We start from the raw sequence: 16,163 nt of genomic DNA on the forward strand, positions 1-16,163 counted from the left end.
TCAGGGATAGATGCACTCTCGGATCAGTGGAGATTCCACAGGGCATACGCCTTCCCACCAATTCCGATTGTGTTGCAGTTCCTTCGGAGACTCAGGTCGGAGCCAGTGGAGGTAGTGGCGGTGATTCCCTTCTGGCCGAACAGGCCATGGTTTCCCCTTCTGACGCTACTCAGTGTCCGAGACCCAATCCCGCTACCCTTCAGACCGGATCTGTTGTCCCAGGGGTCTGTACTCCATCCGTGCCCAGACCGTTTACATCTCAGGGTCTGGATGTTGAGAGGAGGAGGTTACAGACTTTAGGCTGTCCAGAAACGGCAATCTCGACATTACTTAGTGCTAGAAGAAGCTCAACGAACAGGGTGTATCAGAGAATCTGGGAAAAATTTTCTGCACAACTGAATACAAGGCCTGATCCTCAATCTTCAATTAAGATCCAGGATGTATTGAGTTTTCTCCAATCAGGACTGGATTTGCCTCTATCAGTGAGTTCGCTCAGAGTCCAGGTCTCGGCGATTTCCGCTTTTACAGGGATCTCCTGGGCCACTCATGCCCTAATTCGTCAGTTCTTCCAAGGGGCAGTGAGAATCAGACCTCAGAGAAAACCCAGGTTTCCCAAGTGGGATCTGCCACTAGTTCTGGATTTCCTGGCAAGTCAGATTCAAGACATCTCTGATTCTTTGACCATAAGAGAGCTTACACTGATAACAGTGTTTCTGGTAGCTATAACCTCAGCAAAAAGAGTGTCGGAAATTGGGTCCTTTGGGACACAAGAGCCTTTCTTAACCTTTTTTCCTGACAGAGTGGTGCTCATCCCCATGCTGGATGCGAGACCAAAAAGGACCTCTGTCTTCCATGAAAACATAGAGACAGTATTACCAACCTTTAGACAGGAAGAGGAAGAATCTTCGGTTCATCCGCTGGATGTTGGAGAGTGTATTAAGAAATATTTAGATGCCACTTCCTCTTTCAGAAAATCAGAACATCTTTTTGTTACCTTCTATGGAAAAAACAAAGGTTCAAGAGCCTCGACGAGATCCATTTCCTCTTGGATCATCCAGACCATCCAGTGGGCTTATAGGGCTAAGGGCTTGACCCCTCCAGCAGTAGTTACAGCTCATTCGACGCGGAGCATCTCTACCTCCTGGGCAGTATCCAGACATGTGGCTCCTGAAGTCATCTGCAGAGCAGCATCGTGGTCCTCTATTAACACTTTTTTATCCCATTACTGTGTTGAGCCAGCGGCTCTTTCTTCTGTGAATTTCGGTTTGCAAGTCCTGTCTGTTTGACAAAATGCATTAAACTTTTCTGTTCAGCACCTGCCCACCCTGTGTGTACGGCGAGTTATTTCCCGATACGTATGCTGCCATGGAGTCTGTCAGGAAAACGGAAAATTTATATCAAATACTTACCGTAATTTTCCTTTCCTGATGGACTCCATGGCAGCAGGAGTTCCCTCCCGGATTTCTGTGGAGGATAGTTACAGAACACGTGTGCTGAACAGGAGCAAAGATTTATGGGAGTGAGGTCCTATGGGTAGGTTTGGAGGCGGGGCCAAACCCGATACGTATGCTGCCATGGAGTCCATCAGGAAAGGAAAATTACGGTAAGTATTTGATATAAATTTTCCGTTATTAAGGTTAAATCACAGTGCCACTTTGGAGTGAAAATTCTCTACACTAGCATTTTGTTTGTATATTTGTACTGTGGCAGCAGTGAGAGACAACACATATGCAGCAATGGTATTGCATTACACGCTTTTTGCTTTCTAGGTACATAGTCATTGTTTTGTCTTTTTTGATCCTCTACAGTGTGGAGACAATTTTGCACAACAAATACATACTGTACATACAGTCCACAGACATGAGATGAAGGTTGCTTCACCTGATTTGGGACAAATCGATGATGATCTTATGTCTATGGGGCAGGTAGACAAAAGCTCTCAGAGGAACATTGATCAAACAGGTTGGAAGTTCTTTGCCTTAATCATTACTTTTGCACCTCAAGACAAGAAGCACAGGTAACACTGCCTATGCCCTTCTCTTTCAACATTGAAATGAATGTGCTCAGTCAACAGTTTATCTACATGATGTCAGTTGGTTCAGGCCTGAATGTGACTGTTCCCTAAACGTATTTGGGCAAGCTAAAGCCTCGTACACATGATGAGATTATCGGATAAATTGTTGTCCATTTTTTGTTGCATGCTAGACTCATATGAAAAGTAAAGAGGTTACTTTCAATATGAAAATTCTCGTACGACAGAATTCAACTTCAGAAGTGAAGTCATGTGTTGAATTGTTTTGTATGCATGCTTAGTCTTGCTCTCACGATTTTTTTCGGACGAAAACTGTACTAATTAAACAAAAATTGGATGTTGTGTTCACGTATGATAACAATTTTGGAGCCTGCACATCCAGTTTTTGTCGTACGAAAAAATTTGTTATTGGCTGTCGAAAGCACTATACTAATGATACGAAAATCAGCAGATTGTTAGTCGGACAAAATTTTACTTCCGATTTTCTTATCATGTGTACGGGTCTTAATTCTGCCAAAATAAACTGGGTATGTCACAGAATCTGATTGTCAAATAAGGAAATCTTACATTATTATCAGCATTAATGAATGATAGACATTAGATAAATAATCCATTTAGAGATCCATCTGAGTATATGAATTGGTAAAATTCAAGGTCAAATATATTTTAAGTAAGTGCAAAATCCAAAACTGACTAATTAACAGGGTTTTATTCCAACAATCAGTCAGTTTGTCAATAAGTCAGCCAATCAGTCAATTCATTTGTTTGAAGGTAAAGTTACATGGGAAAAATAGTTTTTTTTACTTGTTTTGGTTGGGTATGTAACTGGTCACAGATTTATGTGTGTTTTACCATATCTTCAAGTGTTTGGATCAGTGTAAGTCCCGGTTCACACTGGTGTGATGCAGGAAAGTCTGCGAATTAGTGTCGGTTCCCACATTGCACCAGAATCACACAGTGGTTCACACTGAGATCTGCGAATCGCTGGGGGTGTCAATGTAAAGTTAATGACACCCCCAGATTGGTTCGCAGATCTCAGTGCAAACTGTGAAATGGTGCAGGAATCGTATTGCATAGGGTGTGAACACCCATGTGATCTGATTCCAGTGCAAACCAAAAAAGGGTCCTGCACCATTTTGGTGTGCATGTGATGCGATTTCAGCCATACATCTTGTATGACTGAAATCGCATCGCACAGACATTGCATGTGATCTGCACAGCAATGCGGTGCGCATCACATGCGATGTCTGGCATCGCAGTAGTGTAAACCGACACTTACTCCGTAATAATAAATCCACTTGGGCACTGCCATGTGACATAATGATCTACAGTGTTCAAGAACAGACCTTGTCCATACATCTGACTCCAAGCAGCTCAGCTGTATAGTATCAGACATAAATGTAAGGCACCATAGTTGCATGTTTCTCCCAGCTGATTATTCAGGACTGCTTGCATGAATTAAAGTAGAGATTTCTGAAGTGCCTTGCTCTGTTATTATACAGTTATTTTGCCTTACATGGGAATATTCACTTTAAGCCCCTGTTCACACCAGTGCAGCTTTGAAATTGCGCTACTTCAGGGCGATTTCAAAGCCGCACATCAGTGCGAATTGGAATGCCGATTTCATTGTGGCTTGCAACTTCATACAACAGAAGTCTATGCAAGTCGCAATGAATACCACACAAAATAATGCAGGACGTTTTTTTAAAGTCGCTGCGACATGAGTCACGGCAATTTGAATGGTTCCGTTTGCCAATGATAGGGCGAGACAAATCGCACCAGTATGAACAGGGGCTTAAGGCATTGTGCACTTTCCAATGTTTTTGTTGTTTTAACTAGGCATTAGTGCAGTTATATTCCCTGTGTTGTTTGTTTGTCTTACCTTGTAATGATGAGCTCACGTTGTGGGTTCAGTTTGTAGTGTGATGGCCCTGTGTCCGGGTTACGTAGTGTCCAATCCATGCATTGCCATCTTCTTTATGTTTCATCACAAATGTGGAAGTGCTAATGTAATGAAAACACTTTTCTTCCAGTATGGTTGATTGCTCTGCCTGTTTGTGACAGTGTCAGATCTAATTAGTATTTAGCTTTTACCTGCACCAGAGTTAGACAGAGAGACTCAGGGATTGTAGGATATTTTGTTTCTTCACAGGAAGTGTCAGTGCTTAGACTACAGACAGAGCACAGAGGTCATGCACTAACCTGTGCAGTGCCTTGCTGCATGCCTCACGTTTGAACACGAGCAGAAATTTCCGACACTGGAATGTGAAGATTTGCTCTACTATATGCTGTGCGTACAGAGTAACAAAGGACACCGTGAAACTACACGATTAAAGCACATTTTATGCAGGTAAAAACACAAGGTGCAGTATGAAGGTTTATAATGCCTAACACATTTAAAATAATCCAGGATACATTCACATATCCATATTGGACCAGTGAATATACTCCTGGATATAATTAATAATGTGTAAACTTTAAAACACAGCCCACAATTTCCCAAGTAGAGGGCACAGAAACATGCTGCCAAACAGGCAAATGTCAGATAAATGTTAATGATAGAAAAACAAAAATTAAAATAACTCAGATGTTGATGGTCTCCTGCCCTTATAAAATGAGAGTCCCTAATTTAAAAATGTTTCCTTTGGCAACCATTTATAAACCCCCTTTTTTGACAAATGAATAATTAAAATTCCCAAGGACATGACATATACATGACATTGTGTGACACTGTTGTGATGATTACTCTAACCTGACTAAATTATAGTGAATCTGTCACATATGCGGTAAGATATTGTGCAGATACTGTCCCTTAAATTACATTTTTTTTTTAAATAATTAAGTGGTTGCAGCAAATTTAGCAGTGGGAAGTCAGGTTTTACTACCTTATGTTTACAGATATCACAGTTTCGTATAAGTAAAGGTTTTCAACAATTTCAAAATGTATTTTTATCTCAGTAATGAATAAATATATACATACACAATATATATATATATATATATATATATATATATATATATATATATATATATATATATATATATATATATATATATATATATATATACAGTGTATACACTGTATATGCACTGTATATATATATATATATATATATATATATATATACAGTGTGTATATATATATATATATATATATATATATATATATATACTGTCACATTATGAAGAAGGAGGTTTGCCTTGCTGGTACTTTTATTGTTACTAAAATAGTATTTATGTTGCAGGACATGTCAGTAATTTGACCTTAAGCAACGTCTGTAAGAACAAACGTCTGCATGCAAAATCAGTAAGCCAATCACAGGTGCAGAAAATCAGACTTGTACATGCATTCAGTACACAGTGCACATGAGAATTCCCACAGTTGCCATGCAAGCAAGGAAATTACAATTTAATTTTTTTTTTTTGAAGTTTTTAGCAGTTTTTAAAAATCATACCTTGGTGCAAGTTGAAATTAAAATGTACTTTTTAAAATTTAACTAAATTCCAAAAATGCTTGTTTCAGAAGATTTTTTCTTTATATAATATTTTGTTTTTTCTTTTTTTATTTATTTATTTATTTTTTAGTAATGAAGTTGAAAGGGTACAATAAAGTTATTTTATGTATTTAATGTAGCTATATACTGCATTACAACTTCTTCTAGTATGGCATTGAGATTAATGTAGTGCACACTTGGTTTTATACATATGCTGTACATATGCAATGGTTTATGACCTAATTGTACTCTGATCATGTTTTTATAAATATTTGATTATAATTCCTCAGATTCAGGTTCAGAGTACTTTATTAACCCCCAAAGGGGAAATGATATTCCTGATGGCATTTGAAGGATCTATATATGCACAACATGTTTACACAGGACAAGCAGGTTTACAGTGTAACTGTTTTGAATGCTATAAGTAAAAAAAAAAGGAATCCAGAGACCTCCCAGGTTCAACATGTGCTGCTATAATTACCGGAGTTCTTTCTAACAGTCTCACCTCTCAGTAGGTTATGTGCTCTAACAGGAGACATAAATATTGAACATACCTGCCTTTCTGGCAGCTGCTTCCTTTCTACATTACAGGTAATTTCAAAGTCATGGTCCACTATTGTGCCTCCCAGGTGGCCTGTGTGTGGCATCAGTCCCATCTACTCTGTCCTATCTATTATTATACACTGTCATTCAATGGGAGGATGCCCATATTTCTCTCTACTTACTCTCTGCTCCAGGCTACAGGATTTACAAATACCGATGTCTCAGTCTGAAGCATAATATACAACACTATGATATACATGTTACTGTAGCCTACTACCGTATGTATTTGGTATCACTAATTTCATATCGTTGTCCTTAGATACCAAAGGAGTTATAAAACTTAGGGCCAGATCAAGCGAACCGGTGTGGGCTACAAATTAATATATTGCACATATAGGAACAGTATGATTATTTCTCACATTTAGTAGTTGTGTTATACTAAAGAAAGTAGATCTGTAAAGCAGAGAGGAGGGATCGTTACCTAAAAGAGTTATTAACCTGTGCTCAATTGGAAACTGCAGCTAAGAGCAAAGGATTGTAAATTTGATCATTTCTATTACATGTTTATTATTATTAATATTGAATGATTTATTTGAATAAATATTATTGGATGATTATTATAGGGTGATGGTCCATATTGCTTTTATTATTATCGTTGTTCTTGTTTTTATTATTATCATTATTGGTATTTTATTATTACTATTAGATGGTTGTAGGGAATATAAGTGATAATGCACTCCTTTATTTAATGATACCTCAAAGTAACAGTGGAACTAGACTAGGGGACTGTTAAATTGTTTTTTTTTTATCAGCTAGTAGATTCCAGAATTACATGTACTACGATTCGTACACGAGGATTCACTGAGCGTTCTAAAATGCAATAATATAAACCCAATGATATATACATATATATATATATATATATATATATATATAAAATATAAAAGCCAAGGAGTGAGGTGCACTACAGCAATACAGGTATGTGCAAGCAACCAGATCCTCCCACAGGTCCTATATAGAAAAATCCAAAAAGGGGGTTGCTGCACAAAAAGTAATTTTATTCCAAATTTAAAATTACATAGTTATACGAGTATTCCTGGTAGGATAATTAAAGCAACCCCTTTTTGGATATATATATATATCTATATATCTATATCTATATCTATATATATATATATATATATATATATATATATATATATATCTCAATAAAAAAAGTATGTCAATAAAAATTATATATATATATATATGTATATATATATATATACACATATACATATATATATATATATATATATATATATATATATATATATATATATATATATATATATATATACATATACTTACTTGTCTTATATACATATACATACTTGTCTTATTGCTCAATGGACCCCGCATCAAACCTTTTTTTATCACATGGTCATTTTTAAATGTTGAATATATATATATATATATATATATATATATATATATATATATATTGAATATATATTGAATATATATTGAATATATATAATATATTAAATATTGAGCAATAAGACAAGTCTAGTACATCGATAAGTAAATGGCCATGTTACCTGTGATACGATAGAGATCGGCAGATGATTAGTGTAGGTAGCATCTCACCTTTTTTTTTTTTTTTTTACTGATTTGTCTTTGTTATTGCAAACCGTTTTTACTGACAGTGAAACGAACACATTTATATTTATCTATCAAAAGGTTCTAGAGTGTATTTGTACTTAAACATGAAATCTTAATAATGCACGTACACATTTTAGTCTAATACGAATAAATAGAAAGCTAGGTGGATTTGCTTCACGACATCTAGCAAACAATAGTTATCCTATTCACCCATATTCACCCATATTCACTCATCTCAGATCTCTATTGTTGTGTGAAAGTTTTAGTTACTTCATGTTAATGTGTCACTAACGATACAAATTAAGAGTCTCGTTTACTACATTGTATGCTAATATTTCTAAATTGTACTTCTAATTATATGCAGTCATAGCTGTACAATACTAAAAAAACAAACAAACAAACAAAAAAAAAACCCCAACAAATTACTATAAAGTCTGCAATGATCAGCTTTATCCTACACTTTGCAGCTTTTACCAACGTCACACAATTTGCAAGCAACAAGTCTATGCCTTGAATTATAGTTGTACTATTTTTTTTAAAAGGAAGTAAATATTTTTTTTAGCTAATTATGGTTATGATAAAAAATAATAGTAATAATAATGATGATAAATATTTTGTCTGTAACCACTGACCCATTGAATTAATTGTTGTAGCCAAGTGCTGCATCTATAAGTAAGGACAGACTGCAATAAAAAGCCATTCACCTCGAATAGTAGAGATCTTTGAAGTTAGCAGCTTTTGTGAAATTATACAGAAGTAGGTAATTTATTGTGAAGGTTTCCGATTTCCACTATCTTATTAAGCAGCAATAAATAACTTGAGATCATTTGTTTCGCTAGCTGTTGGAGAGTGTGATTTACTGATTTCTCAGTTGTCTTCATCTCTGTATTTGGGAAGCACCTGTAATCAAACCTCTAATCTAGAGATATATGTCTGCAATTTACAGAAACTTCAGCTTTCCTCAACGGGTTGTGTCTTGTTTTTGCAGAAGGATATGGGAAACACATAACTTCTGTACTGTCATGTGAGACTTGTACAACATAAAATAGAAATATATCAATTAAACAATGTATAATAATACCACTAAGATAAGGTCTACCAGTTGCAAATGAAGCCATCATATTATCCCCGAATATCCTATATAGCTTATATAAGCGCGCAGATAATTGCTATTTGTTTTTTTATTATTTCCTATTATTCAATTTTTTTGTATCATTTCTACTTGTACATTCCTTTCAGTCTGCAGTATAGGTTCCTTTGAACAGAGCTGTCTGGAAGAACAGATCCAAGTTGGCAGCTCTGGGCAGCTGACAAAATCTTCCAATGCCAGGTAGCCAGAACTAAATCTAGACTATGGGGTTTATTTACTAAAACTGGAAAGCGTAAAATCAGGCTCACTGCTGCATAGAAACCAATCAGCTTCTAACTTCAGCTTATTCAATTAAGTTTTGGCAATACAACCTGAAAGCTTTTTGGTTTCTATGCAGAAGTGAGCCTCATTTTGCACTCTCCAGCTTTAGTAAATAAACCCCTATTTATCTACATTGTTTTTCAGCTGCTGGCACCCTTTTACTGTGACGCATCATTGCTTGAAATAATTGGGAATAGGGCATATTATTCAAGTCAGAGACGTGCTTACCTAAATAATAGATTTCCAAATTATTGCCAAAAGTACAGTATACAACACGTTATGTACTATGAGAAATAGAGTCCCTTTAAAATTGACAGTAGAGGTAATTCGTAAGAATTTTAAAATAATAATAATAAAAAAAATAAATATATATATATATATATATATATATATATATATATATATATATATACATACAGTATGTATAGATATATAGATATTTCCACAGCTTTCTCTCTCTATAGTGTTTACAATTTAAAGGGTATATTTGTTTCACACGTATATTTTTTTAAATGTATAGAAGAATAGAAAACTCCATTAATTAATATCAGCAATAAACGGATAGATAGATAGATAGATAGATAGATAGATAGATAGATAGATAGATAGATAGATAGATAGATAGATAGATAGATAGATAGATAGATAGATAGATAGATAGATAGATAGATATCTCCACAGCTTTCTCTCTCTCTATACAAAAGGGTATATTTGTTTCACATGTATATTTTTTAAATGTATAGAAGAATAGAAAAATCCATTAATTAGCATCAGCAATGATAGATAGATAGATAGATAGATAGATAGATAGATAGATAGATAGATAGATAGATAGATAGATAGATAGATAGATAGATAGATAGATAGATAGATAGATAGATAGATAGATAGATAGATAGATAGATAGATAGATAGATGTTTCCACAGCTTTCTCTCTCTCTCTCTCTCTATACATACTGTTTACAATTTAAAGGGTATATTTGTTTCACACATATATTTTTTAAATGTATAGAAGAATAGAAAACTCTATTAATTAGCATCAGCAATAATTGAGTCATTTACTGATAAACCCGACAATGTTGTCAGCATCCTATCATTGTAATGTGCTTCCATTGCGCACATTGCACTCAGTACTAGTAGGAGCGCAACAGGTTTTTTTTTTGGTTGAAGTACCAGAATGTAGTTAGAAGAAAAGAAACTTGAAACTTTGAGTAATATAAGAAGATGATATACAGTAAAGGCTGACTTCAAATGACATTTAATAATCCACCAATACAGATGAGAAGAATATCTGCATGAATACAGTGCATTGATGATGTAAGGATGAACCCTATAATAGAGTGTCTACATTTTATACAGTAAAGTGCTTGCTTGCTCAGAAAACATGGACATACAGTACCACATTGGGGACCAAATAAAGGTTTTTCTAGGCGATATAGAAGAAAACAACGTTAAAGGTATAAAAGGCTCATCTAAAAGAAATGCATCTTACAAATAATGGAACTATCTTTACATCTTAGAAAGAGTCAAGCCTTATTCATGAAAGGTATTTCCTTAGGAGGATACCAAATACTTCTATTCTTCAAGTAAAAAAAAAAATAGGGTTGTAAGAATGTCACACATAGGCAACCAAAAACACATATAACATAAACTCTAAAATAATTTATTATAGCTGCGCTTTATGGAAACTGATGTCGTTTTCGAGCGAATTTAACTCTGTCCAGTACATATAGAGAACATAAATGGCTCCCAAGCTCAGTCTTCAAGTAACCTCAACAGGCAATACTTTGGGATTTTGCTTTAGCTGTCATAAATGTCCAGCCATTGACACCGAGTTAAAGCACCTGTGCATGGTATAGGAAATCCTGAAAACATGACCTGTTGGGTATACTTGAGGACTGAGGTTGGGAACCTCTGTGTGGGGTTACAGAAGGTAAACTAGGAATGGACCAGCACTGAGTGCAGCATACTACTCTTACTGTCCGAGTGAGTGGAGGCAGACTGCTCCAGGATAGAAGCGGCCACTGTGGCTGTAGGGTTGCACATGCTAGAGGGATTGACAGTCAAGCTTGGGATTGCGGACACTGGCGGCAGAGAGGCTGTTGGTTTTATAGGGACAGGCACAGCTGGGATAGTCTGAGTTGGAGCATGGCAAATAGTTTTCATTGGCACCCCAAAATGCCCATACTCTTGTGGCACTGTCATGCTTGCCATAGAGTCCATCATGCCAACGTGGGGCCACATGGAGCTGACCATATTGCTGAGTTGACTGGGCACTGGGTATCCCAGGTGATGCATCATAGATGCTAAAGGGAGACCACCACTCATCACCCCTTTATAATCTCTGCCAATGATATTCTCTATAGCGAAGGGGTGCTTAAACCCTGTGGACTGGCTCCCATTGAGGCTATATGGCTGAAAATGGGGTAGCCTCCCAATCCCTGCCACTGCCGCATTCTCTGAAGTAGTCAGTCCCAGTTTGGTTTGTCCATGCTGGTGATGAAAATAATGGATCATCTGATGACTTTTGGAGGCCAGGTGCTCAGCTCTGTGCACTTTAAACCTTTTTCTTCTCCTCAGGAAGCTGCCATTCTCAAACATGTCCCCACAGTCTGGGTGCAGTGCCCAAAAACTACCTTTGCCAGGCTGGTCGGGTCTCCTAGGGATCTTGATGAAGCAGTCATTGAAGGAGAGATTGTGCCTTAGGGAGTTCTGCCACCTCTGGGTGTTCTCTCTGTAATAGGGGAACCGGTCCATGATGAACTTGTAAATGTCACTTAGGGGTAACATCTTCTCGGTGGAGCTCTGGATGGCCATAGCAGTCAGGGAGATGTAGGAGTAGGGTGGCTTCTGATCACTATAGGAGTTTTTCCCTGGTCGAGGCATATTTTTTCTTTTTTTAGGAAAGAGCTAAATCCAGTTTGTGATTTCTAGGTGGACTGAATTCAATTTTAAGTACAGCTCAATGAGTAGAGAGAGCAGGTCAGATGGTCTTCTTCTTATCCTGCATCAGCAGCAAGGGTGAAAAGTTTGCAGGATGCTGATGGACGAGTCTCAATCCTCTAGCTGCAGTGTGACAGATAGGAAGGAATCAGACAGAGGCGACTGTGATCAGTAGTCCTACAAGGAGCCCGAATGGAAGGAGTCTCATCGTGCTGCTGAGATGGGTAAGTAGTAGTAGTAGGGAGGCTCAGCCTGAGGATGCTGTGGAGTGGAGCAGGAGATGATCTAGCTCTGCTTGTTGCCTGGTTTTGTACTGATCACAGAGCAGCTAAGACCCCCGCTGCTGCCTCTTCATTATCACATGACAATCGTTATGGGACTCCACCAGACAAAGTCTAATCTCGTTTCATTTGCACCTCTTTAATCGAGCCCCTGTGTCCTGTAAAAGAGCTCGGTGTGAGGTCGTAGTGGAGAGGGGAAGGTAATGCTGCCACTTTCATCCCTTTCATTGACAGCTCTCCCCTGCAGGAGCGCACACCAAAAGCATTCTTGGACTAGAAGAGTTAAAGTGAAGAGCATCCAGCAGTTCTAATGGAATTCTCACACTCTCTTCTGCACTCACCATTAAGATTTACAGGCGATCTGTATGCTGGGGACTTTTCAAGAGGAACTCATTTTGTAGCACCGAACTCATCAAATAGCCTTCCACTGGAAACCCCATTCATCAGTTAATCGTAGTGTACAAGTATGCTTAGCAAACAAGATCGTTTTCACTGCATTCTTTACTCTAATAATGAAGAGATTATTCCACTTCTGTTCAGGCCAATTATATTTTCATTTTCATTTCTTGCCCTCTTTATGGTAACTGTGAAAACAGTTAAGTAATGTCTTTCCCTTTATTGGATTCAAATCATTTCTGGAGTATGTAATACTTATGGGCATAAAGAGAGGGTCACCAGATAAGGATGCCATTCATCATTATATAAAATATGCAAGTAAAGTAGATGTGAAAATAGGCAAGTAAAGTAAATGTGAAAATATGCAAGTAAAGTAAATGTGAAAATATGCAAGTAAAGTAAATGTGAAAATATGCAAGTAAAGTAGATGTGAAAATATGCAAGTAAAGTAGATGTGAAAATATGCAAGTAAAGTAAATGTGAAAATATGCAAGTAAAGTAAATGTGAAAATATGCAAGTAAAGTAGATGTGAAAATATGCAAGTAAAGTAAATGTGAAAATATGCAAGTAAAGTAGATGTCAAAAAATATGCAAGTAAAGTAAATGTGAAAATATGCAAGTAAAGTAGATGTGAAAATATGCAAGTAAAGTAGATGTGAAAATATGCAAGTAAAGTAAATGTGAAAATATGCAAGTAAAGTAGATGTGAAAATATGCAAGTAAAGTAAATGTGAAAATATGCAAGTAAAGTAGATGTGAAAATATGCAAGTAAAGTAAATGTGAAAATATGCAAGTAAAGTAGATGTGAAAATATGCAAGTAAAGTAGATGTGAAAATATGCAAGTAAAGTAAATGTGAAAATATGCAAGTAAAGTAGCAGCAAAAAAGATGTATGAGACAGGACTCAAACCACTGCGGTACCACATGCCACTAAAGTATTGACAAAAGAAAACAAAGAAGAAAATTGGACTTTGAAGGTAACCACTGATAACCCCATGGAAGAACTCAAGTATTTTGTTTTAATAAAAATTAATTTTATTGAAAAATCATCTAAAAACATTTGAATACTAAAATCAATTCATAAAAATAACTGTATGACAATACAAGTAACTAACAATACAATTTCTCCCCATAATGATACAAAATCTCTCCTGGTGATAACAAAATACACCCGGGAGATTTACAGAAATACCCGTGCTCAATATACACGTGATTCTTGCAAATAATGTAGGAAGGTTTCTAGGTCCCACGGGTATCTAGGAAAATCACAGAATTGCTACGCGTTTCGCTTGTAGTGTCATCAGGGGATCCTGTTATTGCCAAATCCCGAGGGGGAAAAAAGAAATAAACATGGAGCACCCAGAACTAGGAGATGGTAGAGAATAAGGGGAATCCTGGACACCCCAGCTCCAGTCGAAAGAGAGACAGACAGGGAACACAGACACCACAGGTATCTCTCTGGGATCCCAAAATCAGGGGTATCTGTCAAGAGCCAGTTGCACTTGCAAGCAAAAAGTGGTAAAAATATTCCCAGATTACATAAATTCAAATTCAAATCCCCTGGGAACTGTGGGTGATTACAGGGCGATCCCCTCCAGCCACTTATCTCTGTTTGGAGAATGCTGATCCCTATAGACAAAGCACCCCTCCTTTTGGGGGATCTGATGTGCTTCCACCAGGTAGAGAGATGCCTGTGGTGTGTGTGTTCCCTGTCTGTCTCTCTTTTGGCTGGAGCTGGTGTGTTCAGGATTCCCTTATTCTCTACCATCTCCTGGTTCTGGGTGCTCCATGTTTATTTATTCTCCCCCCCCCCCCCTTGGGATTTGGCAATAACAGGATCCCCTGATGACACTACAAGCGAAACGCGTAGCGATCCTGTGAATTTTTGAGATACCCGTGGGACCTAGAGGCCTTCCTACATTATTTGCAAGAAGCTGTAATATATTACATTTTTGGCTCTGGGTTTAATACGGCCTAAAGGCTGGCCATATTCTCTACAATCCTAATGTACAATTCCTAAAGCAATTGCTATGATTAGTATAAAATCAGGCAGGTTGTAACGGAACCGCAACCCACACTGTACTTGTGGACTTCCGTCAGTATATGGCTTGATCACTACTGGGTTTTTTTTTTTTTTTACTATATAAATGAAAAAAGAAAAAAAAAAAAAACAATAGTTAAGGGTCTGTTCATTGATAGCTGTTGATAGCTCTAAGGGTAAGACAGTTGCACCTAGATCAAAACGTAAGGCAAATAGATAAATATACAGATGAACTACATACAGTGGGTATAGAAAATAATCACCCCCCTTACAATAATCACATTTTGTTGCTTTGCAGCCTGAACTGAAGACAGACACAGTTTTTGTTTTATTCAGCTGTATTTACTAGTGCAACTTATCCCACTGTCTAAGTATTTGTTCAATTCCCTGGTCCTATCATGTGTTTTTGAAACATCTCAGTGACCTCTAATGTCTAAATTTTGTTTACCCGGGTATCAGTGTTGCCAACCCCCAGTATTTTTACTGGCAGCCAATGAAAACAGCCACTTTTCTCCTGCCAGTAAAATGCCAGTGACAGGAAAAGGCTGCCAGTAAAAAGTATGGCTGTAATACTTATCGTGTCGTGTGATGTCATAGTGCAAGGAAGCTGAGCGCAGTGGCCTGAGCCTTATGTATGGGGTCTGCCGGACTGGAGCAAGGCAAGCCGGGAGAGGGACTGTTTGTGGAGTTTGGACTGGAGTGGACTGAAGGGACCACCTGGTGTGGAGAGAGACTGTTACTGTGACTCAGGAGGGGACGTGTTGTGTCGGTGAGGTGTCATCATCATCTGTCAGTGTCACTGTGAGAGTCATTTCATGTGTGGGCCTACCCCATTCTAATTTCATGTCCTCCTGAGTCCTGTCCCTGAGCTTCTTACTTACTAAAATCAAAAAATATGATAAGAAATATGTTTTTTTCCTTAATATCTACCTTAACCACTTCTGGACCGGAATGACCAGGCCATTTTTTGCGATACGGCACTGCATTATTTTAACTGACAATTGTGCGATTGTGCGACTCTGTACCCAAATAAAATTGATGTCCTTTTTTCCCCACAAAAAGAGCTTTTTTTGGTGGTACTTGATCACCTGTGCAATTTTTATTTTTTTGCGCCATAAACAAAAAAAGAGCTACAATTCTGAAAAAAAAACACAATATTTTTTACTTTCTGCTATATAACATTCCCAATGAAAAATCTTTTTTAACCACTTTACCACTGGAGGATTTTGCTGTCTTACGTCCAGGCCACTTTTTGCGATTCGGCGCTGTGCGACTTTAACTGACAATTGCGCGGTCGTGCGACGCTGTACCCAAACGAAATTTACGTCCTTTTTTTACCACAAATAGAGCTTTCTTTTGGTGGTATTTGATCACCT

General features: G+C 37.2%; 1 protein-coding gene across 1 annotated transcript; it reads right to left on the reverse strand.

Annotated features, from left to right (window-relative positions):
- Positions 1–10,571: 10,571 nt before the first annotated feature.
- On the reverse strand, positions 10,572–12,071 carry FOXB2 (forkhead box B2). Its single transcript, XM_082253857.1, has one exon. It carries the CDS (start codon positions 12,008–12,010, stop codon positions 11,063–11,065), a length of 948 nt encoding a protein of 315 aa, XP_082109983.1. The 5' UTR covers positions 12,011–12,071; the 3' UTR covers positions 10,572–11,062.
- Positions 12,072–16,163: the final 4,092 nt, after the last annotated feature.

The sequence above is a fragment of the Pelophylax lessonae genome (assembly GCF_965119305.1).
Source record: "Pelophylax lessonae genome assembly, chromosome: 1".
Taxonomy (NCBI): Eukaryota; Metazoa; Chordata; class Amphibia; order Anura; family Ranidae; genus Pelophylax; species Pelophylax lessonae.